This window comes from Prunus persica, chromosome G7 (assembly GCF_000346465.2).
Source record: "Prunus persica cultivar Lovell chromosome G7, Prunus_persica_NCBIv2, whole genome shotgun sequence".
NCBI classification, from domain to species: Eukaryota; Viridiplantae; Streptophyta; class Magnoliopsida; order Rosales; family Rosaceae; genus Prunus; species Prunus persica.
Genome location: NC_034015.1, coordinates 20,473,462 through 20,490,695, shown reverse-complemented (window position 1 = coordinate 20,490,695; position 17,234 = coordinate 20,473,462). Strand labels below are relative to the sequence as shown.

Genomic DNA, 17,234 nt, shown 5'->3' with positions numbered 1-17,234 from the left:
GAAAACTGCAAAATCTTACATTATTAATATCATCCCCACTTCTCTTGTCTTTAGTTTGCTTGAGGAATAAACAAACATACATGTCACCGATTGGTATTTTCCTGTCTAATATAACTTATAAGTATGCATCATCACATAATCTAGAGGGTTAGGGTAGCTTTCCATACCCACCAAAACCTTAATATGGAAATTAATAATTACTCAACTCAAATACCAAACTACAATCAGATAAATATAAGTTTGTGATTTACGGTCCTCAAATTCTAAACGGTAAACTTTAGGTGAACTATAACTTAACTGGGAAATAAATAAGGTAAGTAAGGTTTCTTTAAATATATATTTTCTGTAATTAGGTGAACCATGCATCACACTATTCTCTTTACTTTACTGCAAACACCTTTGATTTTGCATGGACCACATAATAATTTATCCAAATTCCCAAGATTAGAAAACCATACACAAGGTTGAGAAAATTTATATATATGAGATCGTAAGACGTGAAATTCAACCACTTCTAAGTTCTAACTAAGTAGTGTTGTTGCAGAATCCTTGAAACATCCAAGCAGTATATGACCAAGCTTTTTCAGTGTCACTTATATATGATCATTTTCAAGACTCGTTTTATGTGGTGTCACACTCACACTCACACCTCCCTCCCTTACATCCCAAGTCTTCTGAAAGTGCATGACAAATGACAGAAAATTGGGCCATATCTGTCAGAGAGAGTAGCCCAAACCCAATAATGCCATGCTATATATAATTGACAAACTTGCTCAGTTTCTAATTTGCCAAAAATCACAACAATTTCAATATATTAAGCAGAGAGTCATGTCTAAACCTCATTATTTAACTTTATCCTCACGACACTAACACAAGGAATATAATCTTTGAAGCATCTCTGTCAAAAAAGTCACACCCAAAGTTAAATAAAAATAATAAAATAAAGGGTAGCAAGTCAATGTCATGGCCCAAAGGAACTCCAAAAACCTCAGCACATGTTCAGATGGTCCACATTTCATGTTTGTGTTTTACATGTGTCTTATGAACTCATCAACTAGCTAGCGAAGTAATTAGTGTTTCATACTTCAAATCTGCTGATTAGTTGCATGAATACCTTTTTGCTAATGTAATTAGTGGTACTTAATTGAAGATTAAACCAGAGACAAAACTGTAAGAGGGGGAGGAATCTTTGTTGCTAATAATGAATTGCCCACTGCCAATACTGCCATTGTGAAAAAAGAAAAAGAAAAGTCAAATCTGTGTCCGACGACCGCAAGCTGCTCCTGCTAACGTCCACTTTCGGTGCAGCAAACTATGAAAATGTGGCTCACGGAGTCACGTGCCTAGAACTTAGAATATGATTCAAGTTTTTGGAGGGCAATTTCTTGCTCAAGGTTAGGGTAATTCTATCTTAGTTCTAAAACGACACTGCTTTCCTCCTTCGTTGAAAAATAGAAGTTCTAATTTAGAGGGAAAAAGGCGAGTATTTTTCAAAATAAAATTGGATGAGCTTGCTTGAGTAATATAAGTAAGTTTGACCCTTTAAAACGAACGAAAAACTTCTCCTCAAAATAAATGAAAAATGTTTAAAAGGGAGAGAGGTAGGAATTTAAATTTCTAATATTAAGGATCATTCAAAGCAAGAGGGTCCGAATAGTCAAGCTTTGTTCAATGTGCTTGTCCAACCACCAGAGAAAGAAAAAAAAAAGGTTAGAAGTTTGACAATTTCCTTTTGGTATTAAGAAGTTTGAATTTATATGATTTGAAATAATACAACTTTTTTGATTTAATTTTTAATGGCTGAAGTGGTCTGAAATTTTTAAATGTCCTTTTTATTTGCTTAATTTTTTATTTTGATTTTAATTGAGGACGGAGAATGATCTCTTTCATTATCAAGGAGGAAAAATACAATTAGACTAATAGAAAATTGTTGTCGTGACAAATGGATCAAATAGATTACTCCATAGTCTATACTATACTGCACTAGCGAGTAGCAGAAACACAAATTTAGAGGGGGCGCGTGAAGGGGATGCTTCTTGCTTCTTGAGGAAGATGAAAAAAGACGATAAGTTAGTAAAGAAAAACGGGGGTCCCTCACTGTCCCTGTGCCCTGCCTGATGATGCTGGATGAATGGACGGATGGATGAGAGAGAGAGGTGGGGCCCATTAATCTCGTGAATCAACGGCTGACATCTCTAATGCCGGGGTCAACACTCTCTTCTCTGCTCGTCAGAGACCCAGACAATAATAAAAGAAAAAGGAAAAGAAAGAGAGAGGGATCGAGTGGGTAAAAAAGCCGGCCAGGCTGTTCCCCACCCCCACCCTATTCCTTCGCCGGGGCCGGTAAACGGAGACACATTACGCCACGTGGCAAGTCCTCCTCAAAACCCACCAAAATGATCCCCCACAACTAACTTCTTCTACAACGCCGAACCCGGACTCGACGGTGCAGATATTCAATCATTTTGAACTCCCTTCGATTAATTACTCCTTGGTGGGACCCCCAGCATGCACGGTGTACAATCATCGGCCACTCTCTTCTTTCTTTTGTTTCATTTTGGGTGCTGCTGCTCGACATATTGGGTCCAGCCAGTCCAGTATTTGTTTGGAGTTTTAAATATTTTTTTTTTCAGAGGAAATTTTCAAAAACCCAGTTACCTGTACATAGGAGAAAAACTTAGTTGCAGCAGAGATAATATTGTTTTCTTATTTTTAACTAATAATATTATATTATATAAAAATATTATTACAGACATTAAAACGTTATTGACCGATGATAGCAATAGTGTTATCCTCGTTTTATGAAAATCTTTCTCATGTACAATGTATAGCTGGATCCCCTAAAATTAAAAAGGGCAAAATATAAAAACTAAGTGAAAACAAGAAAAGCCATGTGTAAAGAGAGAGAGAGAGAGAGAGAGAGAGAGAGGATTGTGAATAATAGAATTATGAAAAAAAGAAAGAATTAAATAAACCCAAAGTCCATCGAATGGTCAATTCCAATCAGCTCATGGAAATCGGACCCCCACCTCATTCCCCCAACTTCATAAACAATTCAAACCATCCCTCCCACCTATAAAAATAATTGCAAAAACACAAATTCAAAAATTGAAAAAGAAAAAAAAACCCAAATTAAAAATACAAAAACTAAAGTTTAAAAAAAAGGGGAAAAAAAAAACCAGATATCGGACCAACCAGACCCAATACCCCACAATTAACTATGCACTTTAGTTCCTCCTCCTCCTAATTGAGCACTGTGCACGTTTTTAGGAGACCCACCACAAATGAAATAACCCACATTGCCTCTTTTCCCCTTTCAATTTCAGATCCTTTACATTTTTGTTTTCTTTTTGGGATTGACAATTTTCTAAGGTGTGGGTGTCACGCTGGGTGGGGTCCTGGACTCTGCGGGAGGCGTATGACCGCTCGATTCTTTCGAAGGGTCATCGGACGACTGCCGTAAGCCATCATCGGTCTCGGCCCGGTTCATATCCTCAATCATACGGACCACCTCTTGCATGGCGGGTCTCTGATCGGGCACAGTAGACACGCAAGCCATTGCGATCTGCAAAAGCTGAACCATCTCTTCCTCAATGTTGTGGTACCTCATGAGCTCCACGTCGAACACCTCAGCGGTCCACTCCTCCCGGACAACAGACTGGACCCACCGGGGCAGGTCGATGCCCTCCTCGCCCAGCGAGGCTTGATTGGGCGCTTTCCCGGTTAATAGCTCTAACAGCAACACACCAAAACTGTACACGTCGGATTTGAAAGTGACCTTGCGAGTCTCAACGACCTCTGGCGCGCGATAGCCCGCGACCCGATTGGGCGGGGTGGAGGTTCCGAATAGCGGGTTGAGCCCGAAGTCCGAAACCGAAGCGTCGTGCTCGGGTCGGAGAAGGATGTTGGAGGATTTAATGTTGCCGTGGACCACCTTTCCTGACACGTGGAGATGCGCTATGCCTCTCGCAGCGCTTAGCGCGATTTTCATCCGGTTGTCCCAGTCGAGCGGCGTGCGCCCTGAGCCTCTGCTTCCTGCAATAAAAATTATCGGAAATTCATGTTTACGCCACCAAATTATTTGTTATTTAAAAAAATTGAAGGTTAAGAAGAAAGGGGATCGGTCGTTCTCTTTTTGGGCCTGCCCCGGCTTTTCCTAAAAAGAAGTAAAAGCTTTGACACAGAAAAATGAAAGGGAAAGTAAAGTAAAATGGTGTCGGTGACCACTGGCCACCACCATGGCGAATCATGACGACCTACCTGTTCATGTTTTTTTTTCCCTACCAAATTGGGATTTTTTAATTGTTTAAAAAAAAAGAAAAAACAGAGACATGAATTGCGTAGCTTGCACACTAAGAATGTTTGCCCAGAAACAGCAAAATTACAGTGGAATCAGCGCGGAGAGCGGTGATTAGAAAGAAAACGTAAACAAGCAGAGGTTTTTCTGGGATCAAAGATTTGCGCCACGAATGATTCCACATGCCTTTTCAATTTTCTGATTTATGCACTCAATAATAAATACTAAATTGACAATTTTAAATTTGAAGACTGGACTGGAACAGCTCAAGCTCCACTCTAATCTAATCGAATCTAATCTTTGGGGAAACAACAATGCAGGTACTTAATATTATAAGAAACAAATATACCTGTGACTGTGAGCACTACATTTATTCCCTCAGACTTTCGACCAATTAAAAATTATACCAAGAATTCAATCAACGACCCAAGATTTAAAAAAATTAAAATTGAAAATTGAAGAGCAAAATGGGGAATCGAAATCGTACCGTGAAGAAGAGCAGACAAGCTACCGGCGGCCATGTAATCGTAGACGAGCAATTTCTCGTCCTTGGAGAAGTAAAACGCCCGCAGAGGCACCACATTATCGTGCTTAATCTTACCCAGAACCTCCATTTGCATCTCGAACTCTCTCTTCGTCACCACCACGTCCTTCAGCCTCTTCACCACCACCGTCGTCCCTTCTTCCAGCACCGCCTTGTACGACGTCCCCACGCTTCCCTTCCCCAAAACCTCCGCCGACGCCCTCAACAGGTCCTCCAAGTCAAAGCTGTAGACCCCACCGTCGAAGAACACTAGCTTGTTCCTCTCCGCCTCCGTGGACCCACCCGTGATATCGTCCTTCGACGACGACGTTCCGGCCTCCGCCACCGCCACCGACCGCGTCGCCACCGGCGGCTTCGGGGGCTTAGCCTGCTGCTGACGACGTCGTTTCCGGATGCAAAGCAGGAGAACCAGGAGCAACAGAAACAAAGCCAGAGCGGACCCCACGGCGATCGCAACAATGGCGGCGGTGGATAGCTTCTTGGACTTCTTGTGGACTGGGATTACGGGCGGGGTCGAGGGTGATGGAGCGGGTGCTGGGAAAAATGGGTTGCACGCTGTAAGCGGCTTGCCGCAGAGATTTAAGTTTCCGGTGAATGCGGAGTCAGGGAACTTGGATAGGGACGCGGGGATTGAGCCGTTGAGTTTGTTGTTGGAGACGTTGAAGCTTCTCAGATTACCGGCTGAGATGCTGGGCAGACTACCCGAGAACTCGTTGTTTTCAAGGAAAAGTCCGGTCAAGTGGGTCAAGTTGGTGACGGTGAATGGGATTGGGCCGGTGAAGTTGTTAGAGCTGAGATCGAGCCGGGTTAACCGGACCAACCGAGTCAACCCGGGCGGGAACTCGCCGGAAAACTGATTGCCTTGTAGGTAGAGGCTGCGGAGCAGAGTTAAGTTTGAGAAATCAGAGGGTATTGGACCGTTGAGGCGGTTGGAGCGCAGACTCAGAACTCGGAGCTGACTCAGCCGGCCGAGTGTGTTGGGCGGAACCGGTCCCACAAGGCCGACTCCCGGGAGGCGAAGAGCAGAGACGTAGGACTGGTTGGCGTCGCAGGTGATCCCGACCCAGGTGCAGGCTGAAACGGACGAGTTCCATTGCACGCGGTTCTCGTGTGGGGTCTGGGAGAGAAACGCAAGGAGGGCTTGCTTGTCCTGGGTCGGCTCCGAGTTGACTCGCCCGCCACTCAGTACCAAAAACGTAACGAGAAAACCAACCACACACCTAAAGCCCACACTAGCACTACTGGTCACTGCCATTTTTCTACACCTTGAAGGAAAAAAGAAGAAAACAACAATGGTGTTTATTGTTGGTTCTGGTTATGCCCTAGATGGAGCGAGGTTTCAATGGAGGTTTGCTATGGCGGTTTTGGACAAAACAATAAATGGTTTTCCGGCGAAAACCCATCAGAGAGAGAGAGAGAGTACTAGCTGGCTACTGTGTCTGTGTCTGTGTGTGTGTGAGAGAGAGGGAGAGAGAGGGAGAGGGAGAGGCAGAGGGTTTTGTAAGCTGTAAAAGACAAGGGTATCACGAGGCCAAGAAAGGGGAAAATAAAGCAGAGAGAAAACAGCAGCAGTCACATATGCTTTGCTATGCTATGCTATGCATTGCTGGCAGGCAGCAGTGGAAACGTTTTATTACTAATTTATTGTCCTTGTTAATTTAATTACAAATAAAAAAAAACGTTTATTTATTTATTTTGTCTAGACTCTGGCGGTAGGCGCGTTGGTTTAGCGGCAGTGACGGGTGGCAACTTGACGACTCTGCCCCTTCGCCTTTGGCCTATGTGAAGAAAATAATAATAATACGGTGGAAGACGGTTAAAAATTCGTATATTAAACCGTCACACTTTTAATTTATTATACATATTAATATGTTTTTCATGAAAAAAAATCAATTTTTTCGGTTATGAGGGTATTTTTTATATATGATAAATATTAGGAGACAAGAGACTCGACCATGATGCCTTACCTTCAGTGTATGAGTAACTATCTTAACAATTTAAACCACAAATTCCTTGCCGTATTTAAAATATTCATGGAGAATTCTTGCTAGTTAAAGATGTGAATCAATAAAAAAAACCTACAAAATTATTCGATAAACAAAAATACTTAATAGGGGTTTGTGATTTCAATTTCATCAATTTATACACCAATATTCTCAAACATAAATTGTATGATCACCTATTAACTGTTAACATGGCTATTATGGGACTCATCTACTAACTGATTGACCAATTCCTTTTTATAAAAAAAATTTAAGATATAAAATCAAATATCATAGTACATTTTTCTTGACTGAATTTATCATAGATTGATCCACAGTCTATAATAGTAAACATTAGATTTTGTTTGTTGATATAGGAAACAAGTGGTGAATTGTGGATTAAATTAGTTGAGTATTAAGAGGCTCAAGCTTGGATTAAATTAAAATGTATGAATTTGAGTTTTTAAGCAAATTTGATTGGTTAAAGGGCAATGATCAAGTATATCAAATTTACACATTGAGTTTAATATGTAGATTTCTATGTACCCCTTTAGTATCTTTAATCATTTGGTATTGTATTGTATGGTGTAATTCTTCCTTTGTTAGGGGAGGGGTATTTGGCATTTCACGTATGTTTGGTATGGCAAATCGAGTGTCATGCTTAAATTAACAAAAAAAATTCTTATTGTTTAATGTTTTGATGAAGTAAATAATTAATCTCAACTGCCAATGCTCACCAACTCAAGTAAGCAAAAATTAATTGCCTTTTGTATTGTATCATAATAAGGTAAGGTACTGTTTAATTTAATTACTTTCCAAGCAAATAATTATTTGAAGGGAAACAAAACTTTAATTAGATACCCAATCAATCAGGAGTAATGTGCCTTAAAAATTACAGATGAAAGGGGTAGGTAATGTTAACACTTGGAGGGTGGATAAATAAATCTGGCATTGGACCCTCCCTCCCGGTACAAGAGAAAGCAGCCTGAGAAGGAATTCGAGGGAAAAGGACATGTTATGTTACAAAAAAGAAGAAAAAAGTTGCTTATTTCAATTCCTTTTTGTAAAGCCAAGCCAACTAGTGTTAAACTACACACTGCTCCACATTTTACTCCTGCAGTGTAAATCAAACACATCATGATCATGACAAAGAAAGCTGCCACGTAACCCAATTTGGCCAAACTAATACGCACTGATGAAAACAAAATCTTCCAAGAAGTAATGTGAAAGTAGGGCTTTGCTGCAACTGCTTTTTAAGCAAGTGCTTGTGCATAAGACACATTTCCAACTTCCATATACAGAGAGATGGGTCCTCCTCTCTCTCTCTCTCTCTCTCTCTCTGCAGAAACTCATTCTAGCAAAACAGATATTAATTATGCCATAAATCTGATTAAACCGATATTAATCACTCTGCCAAATATCGTTACTATTTACAAACTGTTTCTCCGTGTGTCTTTTCCCCTGAAAATATATATGTCATTGACCTGGAAATAGGGTTGGGCTGGGAATATTTTTTCTTTTCTTTTTCAAGCTCGTTTGAATATGTCATTCGGAAAGAAGAATAAAAACCAGCGCATGGATAGATATAGGGCCACCAGAAAGCATAATATATGAAGAAAATAAATATTGCTGCATATGAAGAAAATATATGAAGAAAATAAAAAAATAAAAAAAAAAATTGAAAGGATTTTTGGGAGGCCTTGAAAGATAAGTTTTATGCAGAAACAAAAAATGATCTTCCTTTTGGCCTGGAATCGGTCCCCCCCAACTCATTCCCACGGCCATCACAATAAAAAAATCTGATAAATCAAGTGGTTATCAGAAGACAGGTTAGATGACGAATGTGTATGAGCAACCCAATGGGCAATGGCATATGACCAAAATGTGTCACTTTAATTTGGTACTAGAGAGAAAGCCACTGCCTCTTTTTTATCTTCTTATTATGTCCCAATTCTTTTAGATTTAGACCCTTTTTTGTACTGCACTGAATTATTGATACATCAAATACCCTGAATTATATTAGATCAGATTGAAATATCTAAATCTTGTCATGTTTTTTCTTTTTAAATTGTAATATATAGGATATATTGTGTACAATAATGCCTATGGGTTTGTGCTTTTATTTTTATTTTTTATATAAGCGATAGTCTAAACTATAAGTGATGAGAGTTTCTCACACACACACACAATTAAGGTACCATGAAGATTCGAATTTAAGACCACTAATTTACGAATCAAAACTCTTTCCTACTAGGCTATAAAAAAATAAATATTTGATATCATGTTTCATGAAGTTATTTTGGAGGTGAAACAAAACCTGTCCAGTTTTAACTAATGCCTCAAATTCTGTGAAATAAATCATGGCATCCAAACTATGGTAATTGTATGTAAATTAAACAGGTGGTCCATGAACCATGGACTAGGCTTGGATATATGTGTGTCTCAAATGAGAGCCAAGAACATGGATGTGTGTGTATCCTATTGCTAAGGCGCTGCCCCCAATCAATATTCCTGCATTATGCATATCCAACCACCAACTTTCCCAGATTTTGATTTTCCTTCAGTCAGAAAAAAAAAAGGGTGTGTCCATTTTCTGGGAAGCCAAACACAAAATACTTCAATCTTGGGTTGGACCATTTGATAAGACCCATGTTGATGATCACTGCACAGAAATTACTTAAATTTATGCTCATCAAAATTTAGGACCATATAATATAATGGCTGAGTTGAGAGTTGCAGACAGAGGAGAGGATGGAGCAAAAGCAGAAAAATAAAGTCATTGGAAAGATAGCTGCTGGTGCTGGTGCTGGTGCTGGTGCTGGTGCTGGTGCTGGTGCAGGCTAGTAGATTAATCAGATGCCATGCCACAGTGCCATTGCTTCAACAGATAAGGGGGCCATGACAAGAAGAAGATTTTAATGCAGTGAGAAAACAAGAGAGAGACAGCTAGCAGCATATCAATGAAGACAAATTTTTGTCTGCAACATCAATCACTCAGAACAGCTAAATATTTAAAATCAGAAGAAAGAGAAAATGACCCTTAATTTTTCACAGTGTAGGTAGAAATTAGAAAAATAAAAGAATTTGTTTGTTCGTAGAATAGAAAGAAAAGAAGAGCATCAAGAGAGACCACGCCAATGGATATGGGTTAACTCAGAAATGTCAGAGGCCCAGCCACTAAAAAAGAGTCGTTCTATGGTAACTGGAACATGGGCCGCTTTAGGCCCACATTGCAATTTGCAAGAACTATTTTCATTTTTTTTAATTTTTCAAAATTTAATAATTATAATTTCTTTACTAGGTGTTGCTTGCTGTTATTTAGTTAGGAGTGAGCGTGACTATAATTTTTATGTTTTAGAAAATTACAGTTGACTCGCACTTAAATTTAGTTTTCAAAAGCCAACGGGGTCCCTCCCCTTATAGTTAAACTATGTGTAATAAAAAAAAAATTAGTTTTCAATAATTTTCCAAACATTGTAATTATATTTGATTTTAAGAGTGTGTTTATAACTTTATAGTCCGTTAAAATGGTTTTTAATCTTATCAACAAATTATCACTTCTCTAGATGAATGAATCATAAAGTACAAATATTTTGGGTTCGAATTTACCAAAAGGCTAGGTATTATTATATATACTTTGACACAAAATTCGGGTCAAATGTGGTATTTTTTATTTTTTTAAAGTGAAAACACTGAAAGTCAAAAGCTTTTAACTTTCTGTTACACTTACTGCTCATGTTGCTGCGAGCTCTTCTCTGTAATTTTATTTCCCAGTCAAGAGAAAATTGCGCGAGCTCCAAGCCTGCATAAACTGTGATTTTCAATCCAACGACAATCCAATTGGTTTTTCTTTTTTATACCTAAAAGATTTGGATGAGATACGTATAGATATGTGTGGCTCATCGGTTTCCACGACTGCCCACAACACATAGCCGAGCCAAGCATTTTGGAGGCAAGCTTCCTGTGAAAACCCCACCAACACATCCAAAAACCCCATGCTTACCACCTTTTGAAATTTTAGCTTAAACCCAGTGCTCCTTTGATCTCCTCCCTCTTGATCGAATCACAAGTTCGATTCAATGTCGTCCATGTCTAGATTTTCTGTAAAGGATTTCAAGTTAAGAACATGTGACGCTTTCTGCAGGCCAAGCTCTTCTCTATCTGCAAGGAGGCTGCAAACTCATCTGGGTACGTGTAATTCAATTCATGCTTGGTTTCAATGCTTATTCTTTCTGGCTAGTGATTTTATCGGCTTCTGGCAATTGGGTTCTGTTTCTTTTGTTGTTTTTTTATATATAAAATTCTGTGCTTTGGGACTTCAAATTTACTCAATTTCGTGTTCCCATTTTGTGGGGACTGACATTTCTTCTCTTTCCCTCTGTTTCAAACTTTTGTTTTCTGACATTGATTGTTGTATAGATCTTTCTGTGCCTGAGAATGGAAGAAGTTGTGCAATCCAAAGCAAGCCATGGAGTCCCATCGTTTTGCAATCCAAATCAAGGTGTTTTTTTTCCTTCCGAACATCGTGTTTTGCTTTCAAGTTCTTCTTTACTCTGTTTGATACGTCTTTGATGAAAGAAAAGTTAATATATCAATGTGATCATGCACAAGCATTACTGGTTAATGCTGGAGGGAACAATAGTGGAATAGGCAATGGGAAATTTTTAGTCTTGGAGGAGAATGTGGAAAAGCATATATTGATGTGCTTTATTTACACCAATAGGAGAAGAGACAGCCCTCACTTGATTAGGGAACTGGTCTCAAGCTTTACACCAGCAGATAACCATTTACCAGTAATGCTCTAAACCATATACTGTCCGGTCTGTGTCCTCGTTTTAGCCAACTATTTATAGAGATGGTTGCCCTTTTCAAGCATTATTATCTTTACTTAATATTCTGCACTTCCTGGTTAATGAACAACCAATTCCACATTCTCTATACATTATGACCAGCTTGTTGGCGGCTATATGTAGGAACTCTGAAGTTTTGTGCAAGGCTGCAAGAAATTTATCTGGAGATCTTCCCGGTAGCACTTCTAGTGGGATGAGCCAGTACGAGAGAATAATTGAAACTTTGACAACTCTATTTCCTGTGTGGGTAGGTATTACATTTCAACCCTATAAAAATTTGAAACTGTTATTCAGTTTCTCATTTTCGATACTTCTTAATTGCTTACTTCTGTGTCTATTTTAAACAAAGCTTTCTCAAGGAACACTTTCACATTCTAAATCTAATTCCACGGACAGGTCATATTGGGCACCATCCTGGGGATCTACAAGCCATCTGCTGTAATATTTCTTTGCCTGCTACTTCAATATGTGGCATATCAACTAGTGTATAACTAGCTTATTGTTGGGGTTCCTGCAGGTAACTTGGTTGGAGACAGACCTTTTCACACTTGGACTGGGTTTCCTCATGCTTTCTATGGGTTTGACATTGACCTTCGAGGATTTTAGACGATGTTTACGTAATCCTTGGACTGTGAGTAACATCCACTCAAATTTAAGTCGCCGGACACTTTCGAAAACAGAATGATCTATTATTAAATGGTGTTGAATTTTTTTTATTGCAGGTGGGTGTAGGATTTCTTGCACAGTACATGATAAAACCTCTGCTAGGCTTTGTCATTGCCCTGGTATTTCTTCTTCAAAATTTTTGTGGGCTGTCGTGTAATTTACTATTGAAATATATTAATTTCTTATAGAATTTGTCCTTTACCATTCAAGTTCATGATAACAGAATTAGAAAAGCAGGTTTTACACATACATAAAATATTTGCTCAATTCAGACTTTAACTAAAAAGCTCATGTTTACCGCCCATCCATATTCGAAGATCCTCTCTTGTATTACCAAAAAAAAGGGCAGGTTGACTGGATAAGTTTATGGATAACCACATGCCTTTTAATAGTGTTTGGATGCAATGGTAGTATTGATTAAACATATATGTTATCTAAGATTTCCTCTCTGATTTTCAGACGCTAAAACTTTCTGCACCTATTGCGACTGGTCTTATCTTGGTCTCATGCTGTCCTGGTGGTCAGGCGTCAAATGTTGCAACTTATATATCTAAAGGAAATGTTGCACTTTCTGTTCTCATGACAACGTAAGTCATATGCACTCAAATGCAATTTAAAATCAGAGAACTATATTCAGAATGTTTAGAACATAAGGTTAATTCAAGGCAGTTAGGATTTTCTGTCCCAAATATATGCTACCTTGGAAATGCGATTGCATACTATCTATAATGGTAATGACTGTTACCGAAATTTATATTATAAAACAAAAAGCAAGAGTCTTTACTACATCTTAATGTGATTATTTTGTGGAATTTTGTAGGTGTTCAACAATAGGAGCTATTATTATGACACCGCTTCTTACCAAGCTTCTTGCTGGCCAGCTTGTTCCAGTTGATGCTGCGGTAAGTTCAAACATGTTGACTGATGTAGGACAACATGATCAGATAGGAAAAAAATAAAGAGATCCGGACTCACTTCGCCTTTGGCATTGCACCAAAAGTGTCCAATAGAGAAATTAGAAAAATTTCGGCATCACACCGAAGGTGCCTTGGATTCACTCCAAGTCAACTCGCGCCTCACACACAAGTTGGAGTTGAAAATAACTGTTTTTCTTTCACTAACTCTTATTTTAAAAGCTTACAAAGTAGCCCCTTTTATAGGATAATTGGTACATGAATCTTGAAAGATCCACATTAATACACTTAGGAATCCAAAAGACATAATTATGACACCTAATACATTAATCATGTGACATTGATATCTTGTATTACCACTTATGACAGTGATATTTTCTCCCACCATCTTTGCAGGGCCTAGCAATCAGCACTTTCCAGGTTGTTTTAATGCCAACAATTGTTGGAGGTAACTAAAATATTTTATAGTTACCATCAGAATCTGAAAATCAATTATCGCAAACCACAGCTTATTTCCAATATCTGGACTTACATTCATAATCAAAACTCTGCTCCCTGCTTTATGTGACAGTGCTGGCAAATGAGTTCTTCCCCAAAGTCACTTCAAAAATAGCCTCAGTGACTCCTTTAATTGGAGTAATTCTCACCACTCTACTCTGTGCAAGCCCGGTAAGTCACAAAATATTAACTGAGTTGACTATTCCATATCGATAGCTTTTGTGATTTCATGAAGTTACATTGCATCTAATGGGGTAACTTGAATTCTTACATTTTTTAAGATCGGGCAAGTTTCTGAAGTCTTGAAAACACAAGGAGCACAACTAATACTCCCGGTGGCTGTTCTACATGGTGCTGCATTTGCTATTGGTTATTTTGTTTCAAAAATATCATTTGGTGAATCTACTTCTCGTACCATATCCATAGAGTGTGGGATGCAGGTAAACAACTTCTCAGTTAGTATTTCCATACTGATTTTACAAGGAGTTTGTCAAGGTTGAACAAGTTCATCTGATCTCTGACGTCTTGCAAATCATGAATTCCATTTGTATACTGAACTTTTACTGGATGTGTTAATCTTGACAAACCTGAAATTGTTAGATAAATTAAAGTAACCTCTAATTTACGTTCTTGATAATTTCATTTGCAGAGCTCAGCACTTGGGTTTTTACTTGCTCAAAAGCATTTTACAAACCCTCTTGTAGCTGTCCCTTCTGCTGTTAGTGTTGTTTGCATGGCGGTATGACTCTCTTAAAATCTCCTTTTTCTTTCTTAGCTTTCCTTTGAGTTAACCCAAGTACACTCTAATTTACTGTCATAATTGTCTTCCTAACAGCTCGGTGGGAGTGCTCTTGCTGTGTTTTGGAGAAACACACCAATTCCTGTTGATGACAAGGATGATTTCAAAGAATAATTGGAGAAATCATGGCCTTCTTTTGTGTCTTTTTTGTCTTGGTACCCTTTCTTTCTATAATAATTGCTTGGTAGAAAGAGATGGTTAACTTTTTTTTATTAGAAAGTCATATTTGCATCACAGGAATCTCCTCGTTCTAGAAAAAGGCCTTACAGGAGGCACATTGGAGGTAGTGCCTCTATTCAACCTTCTGTTTTATGGCAAATTTTGTACACAACTAGGCGTTTTTTTTTTTTTTGTGGGGTCGAAACACAACTCGGTTCATATATCAGTTTTGGGATTAGGCATGATCTTGTTTCAGGAAATTAGAATTGAAAATTATTCTCTTCTTTTAGCATTTGCACCAGCTAATGATGCTCATGATTTAATCACAACAAAATGAACGAATAGGGTCTTCAATCATAACATTAAATAAGAGATTTGGTGCGTTAAAAAAGATAAAGACTTGGAATTTTCCCAACCACCTTTCTCTGACTCTCTGTGACTTTGCAGCAAACTGCAAAGCCTGTCGAACTTTTTTTATTCTGGCACCAATAAAGACAATTTGGCAGTAAATATTATCAAGCAATCCGTGATGTGATATGCAGACTTTACAAAGCCAGAAGATGAAAAAGAGCGGGTCACGCCAAACTTATTCTGATCTATTTTGACCTCTTTAAGCGTCCTACGACCGTAGAAAAAAATCGTTACCAAACAAACAAAGCTGCATTGGAAAAAAAAAAAAAAACATCATTTGCTTATTAGTCTGCCAATAACCAATCAATATAAAATGAAGCAAAAAAAAGTCAAGTGTTATGTTAATATTTGTTCTGCACAATTCTCCTTTTATAACAATATGAACTAGAAGTTCTTCTATGGAGAATCACTTGTTCATATAATAATTTTAGATGATTTAATAGAGAAGCAGATAAGAGGTGAATTTTCTTAAAAGTGATTGTAGCTTATTCAGAATCACTCCCAAATAAACTCTAATGATGAATATGCTTGAGCATCTGAGAAACATACAGAGAATGGTAAACTAAATAGTTGTGATAATTTATTTTAATAAGAAATGCTCACTTAATTCGTTTATGTTTAAAGCTAAGATAAGGAGAATAAACATACATTGTATTAAAGTAATACATCAAGATAAACACAACTTAAATTATAGAAAAGGAAACCATTTACATTACAGATTAGAGATGTAGATTAGGAATGATTTAATTTTAAAATGCATGCATTACTTGCCAACCAAGTTAATAAAAGCTTGGCAAAGAAAAAAAAAATTCAAAAAAAATTTTAAAGAAAAAATAAATATAAGTGAATGCCAACCATCTTATGCACCGGTTGCGTGACATTTTAGAATTGAAGAGTGAGAAGAAGGAGCACTACGCCTGCTAAAAACAAAAGAAGAAAAAAACTCATAAAAATAATCTAAAGGAAAGTAAAAACAAAAAAAGAGAAAAAGATAAAGATAAAAAAAAAACCACAAAAATGAAAAATATTATTTTAGTATTGAAAGAGGAGGTTATCGTCTTCAACTTTCAAGTAGAGTGAAGGAGAAAACAAAACAAAAACTTCCATCTGCTTCCGAAGAGCAGAAGACAGGACCCTGAGCATTTTAACACAATTTCTCCGACATTCGACTTCGTTATCTGCTAAGTGTCGAAGGCTTCGGATTTACATACAAATTGCTCTTGCTGTTAATCTCAGAATCATGTCTCAGAGTCAGACCAATTGGGAAGCTGATAAAATGTAAGTACTTTTTACTTCGTCTTGTTTCTTTTAACGTTACTTTGGTCCTGATATTTTCTGCCTTTTCTTCGTTTTGCTGTTGTCATGGTAGTAGCCACTTGTATTTTGGGGATTTGTAGTGAGCTTTTGGTTCTAGGGTTCTTTCTTCAGTGTTCAGTTTTGGTGGGTACTGTTGTTTTTGTTATCTTTGTTATCTTTGTTCAAACGGGTATTTCTTTAGTGTTCAATTTTCCGCCTTTTCTTCGTTTTAATTATTTCTTTTAAAGAATAACATTCAAGCTTATTGAGGCTGGGTAAGTTGTTGCCTTTGCTGTTGGCTTGTGCAAAATTTGTGTCGTTTTTTGGGGCTCGATTTGGTCTCTCTGGTTTGGATTTTTGTGACCTTATTCTGTAATGGGTACTTTGCTTTTTACATGTTTTTGAAAGGCTCTGTTGCTGTTGAGATATCTTCCATATTTTCGTATATGAATATATTCATGCTTCTTGTTGTTGCCTGGCTTTGTGTTTTCTTTCCGTTCTTCCTTCTTTTATTTTTCCAAGCTTTGCTTGTGACGTTTGTTTGATTGGATTGAGGGTTGAGATGGGGTGTTGTTTATTTGGATGAATCTTTGTATCTGCAGTTGTCTCATATTTTTCCCTGCTCCAGAAAAAAAACAGGAAAAGAGGAAAGAAATTTAGGGCCCGTTTGATAACCATTTCAGTTTTAGTTTTTAGTTTTCATTTTTTGTGCTAGAGTATAGAGGAAAATGAGAGTGAGAATGGGAGTGAGGATGAGATGGAGAGAGAGGATGAGAGGGGAGGATGGGAGGGAGGTCCAACAGAAAGCCATCACTACC

The 17,234-nt window shown here is 38.0% G+C and overlaps 3 protein-coding genes across 6 annotated transcripts in view; 2 read left to right on the top strand and 1 right to left on the bottom strand.

The window, feature by feature from the left end:
* LOC18769253 (probable inactive receptor kinase At2g26730) lies at positions 2,986 to 6,443 on the bottom strand. Its single transcript, XM_007204175.2, has 2 exons — positions 4,785 to 6,443; positions 2,986 to 4,035 (listed from the first exon to the last, which is right to left on the bottom strand). The coding sequence occupies exons 1-2, from the start codon at positions 6,094 to 6,096 to the stop codon at positions 3,368 to 3,370; spliced, it is 1,980 nt and encodes a 659-aa protein (XP_007204237.1). The 5' UTR covers positions 6,097 to 6,443; the 3' UTR covers positions 2,986 to 3,367.
* On the top strand, positions 10,585 to 15,010 carry LOC18771655 (sodium/pyruvate cotransporter BASS2, chloroplastic). The gene is made up of 13 exons (XM_007202112.2): positions 10,585 to 11,011; positions 11,243 to 11,324; positions 11,797 to 11,920; positions 12,070 to 12,111; positions 12,191 to 12,304; positions 12,396 to 12,458; positions 12,799 to 12,926; positions 13,160 to 13,241; positions 13,650 to 13,701; positions 13,825 to 13,922; positions 14,033 to 14,191; positions 14,401 to 14,490; positions 14,587 to 15,010. The coding sequence occupies exons 1-13, from the start codon at positions 10,903 to 10,905 to the stop codon at positions 14,662 to 14,664; spliced, it is 1,221 nt and encodes a 406-aa protein (XP_007202174.1). The 5' UTR covers positions 10,585 to 10,902; the 3' UTR covers positions 14,665 to 15,010.
* LOC18770397 (transcriptional corepressor LEUNIG) overlaps positions 15,770 to 17,234 on the top strand; it is an 8,644-nt gene continuing 7,179 nt past the window's right edge. For 3 of the 4 annotated variants that reach the window (XM_020567870.1, XM_020567869.1, XM_020567868.1), the window contains exon 1: positions 16,062 to 16,398. In XM_020567870.1, coding sequence (XP_020423459.1) covers positions 16,361 to 16,398 — 38 coding nt within the window. In that variant the 5' untranslated portion in view covers positions 16,062 to 16,360. Of the gene's footprint in view, positions 16,399 to 17,234 lie in introns of all 4 variants that reach the window. The other variant, XM_007204584.2, reaches the window with a different exon arrangement.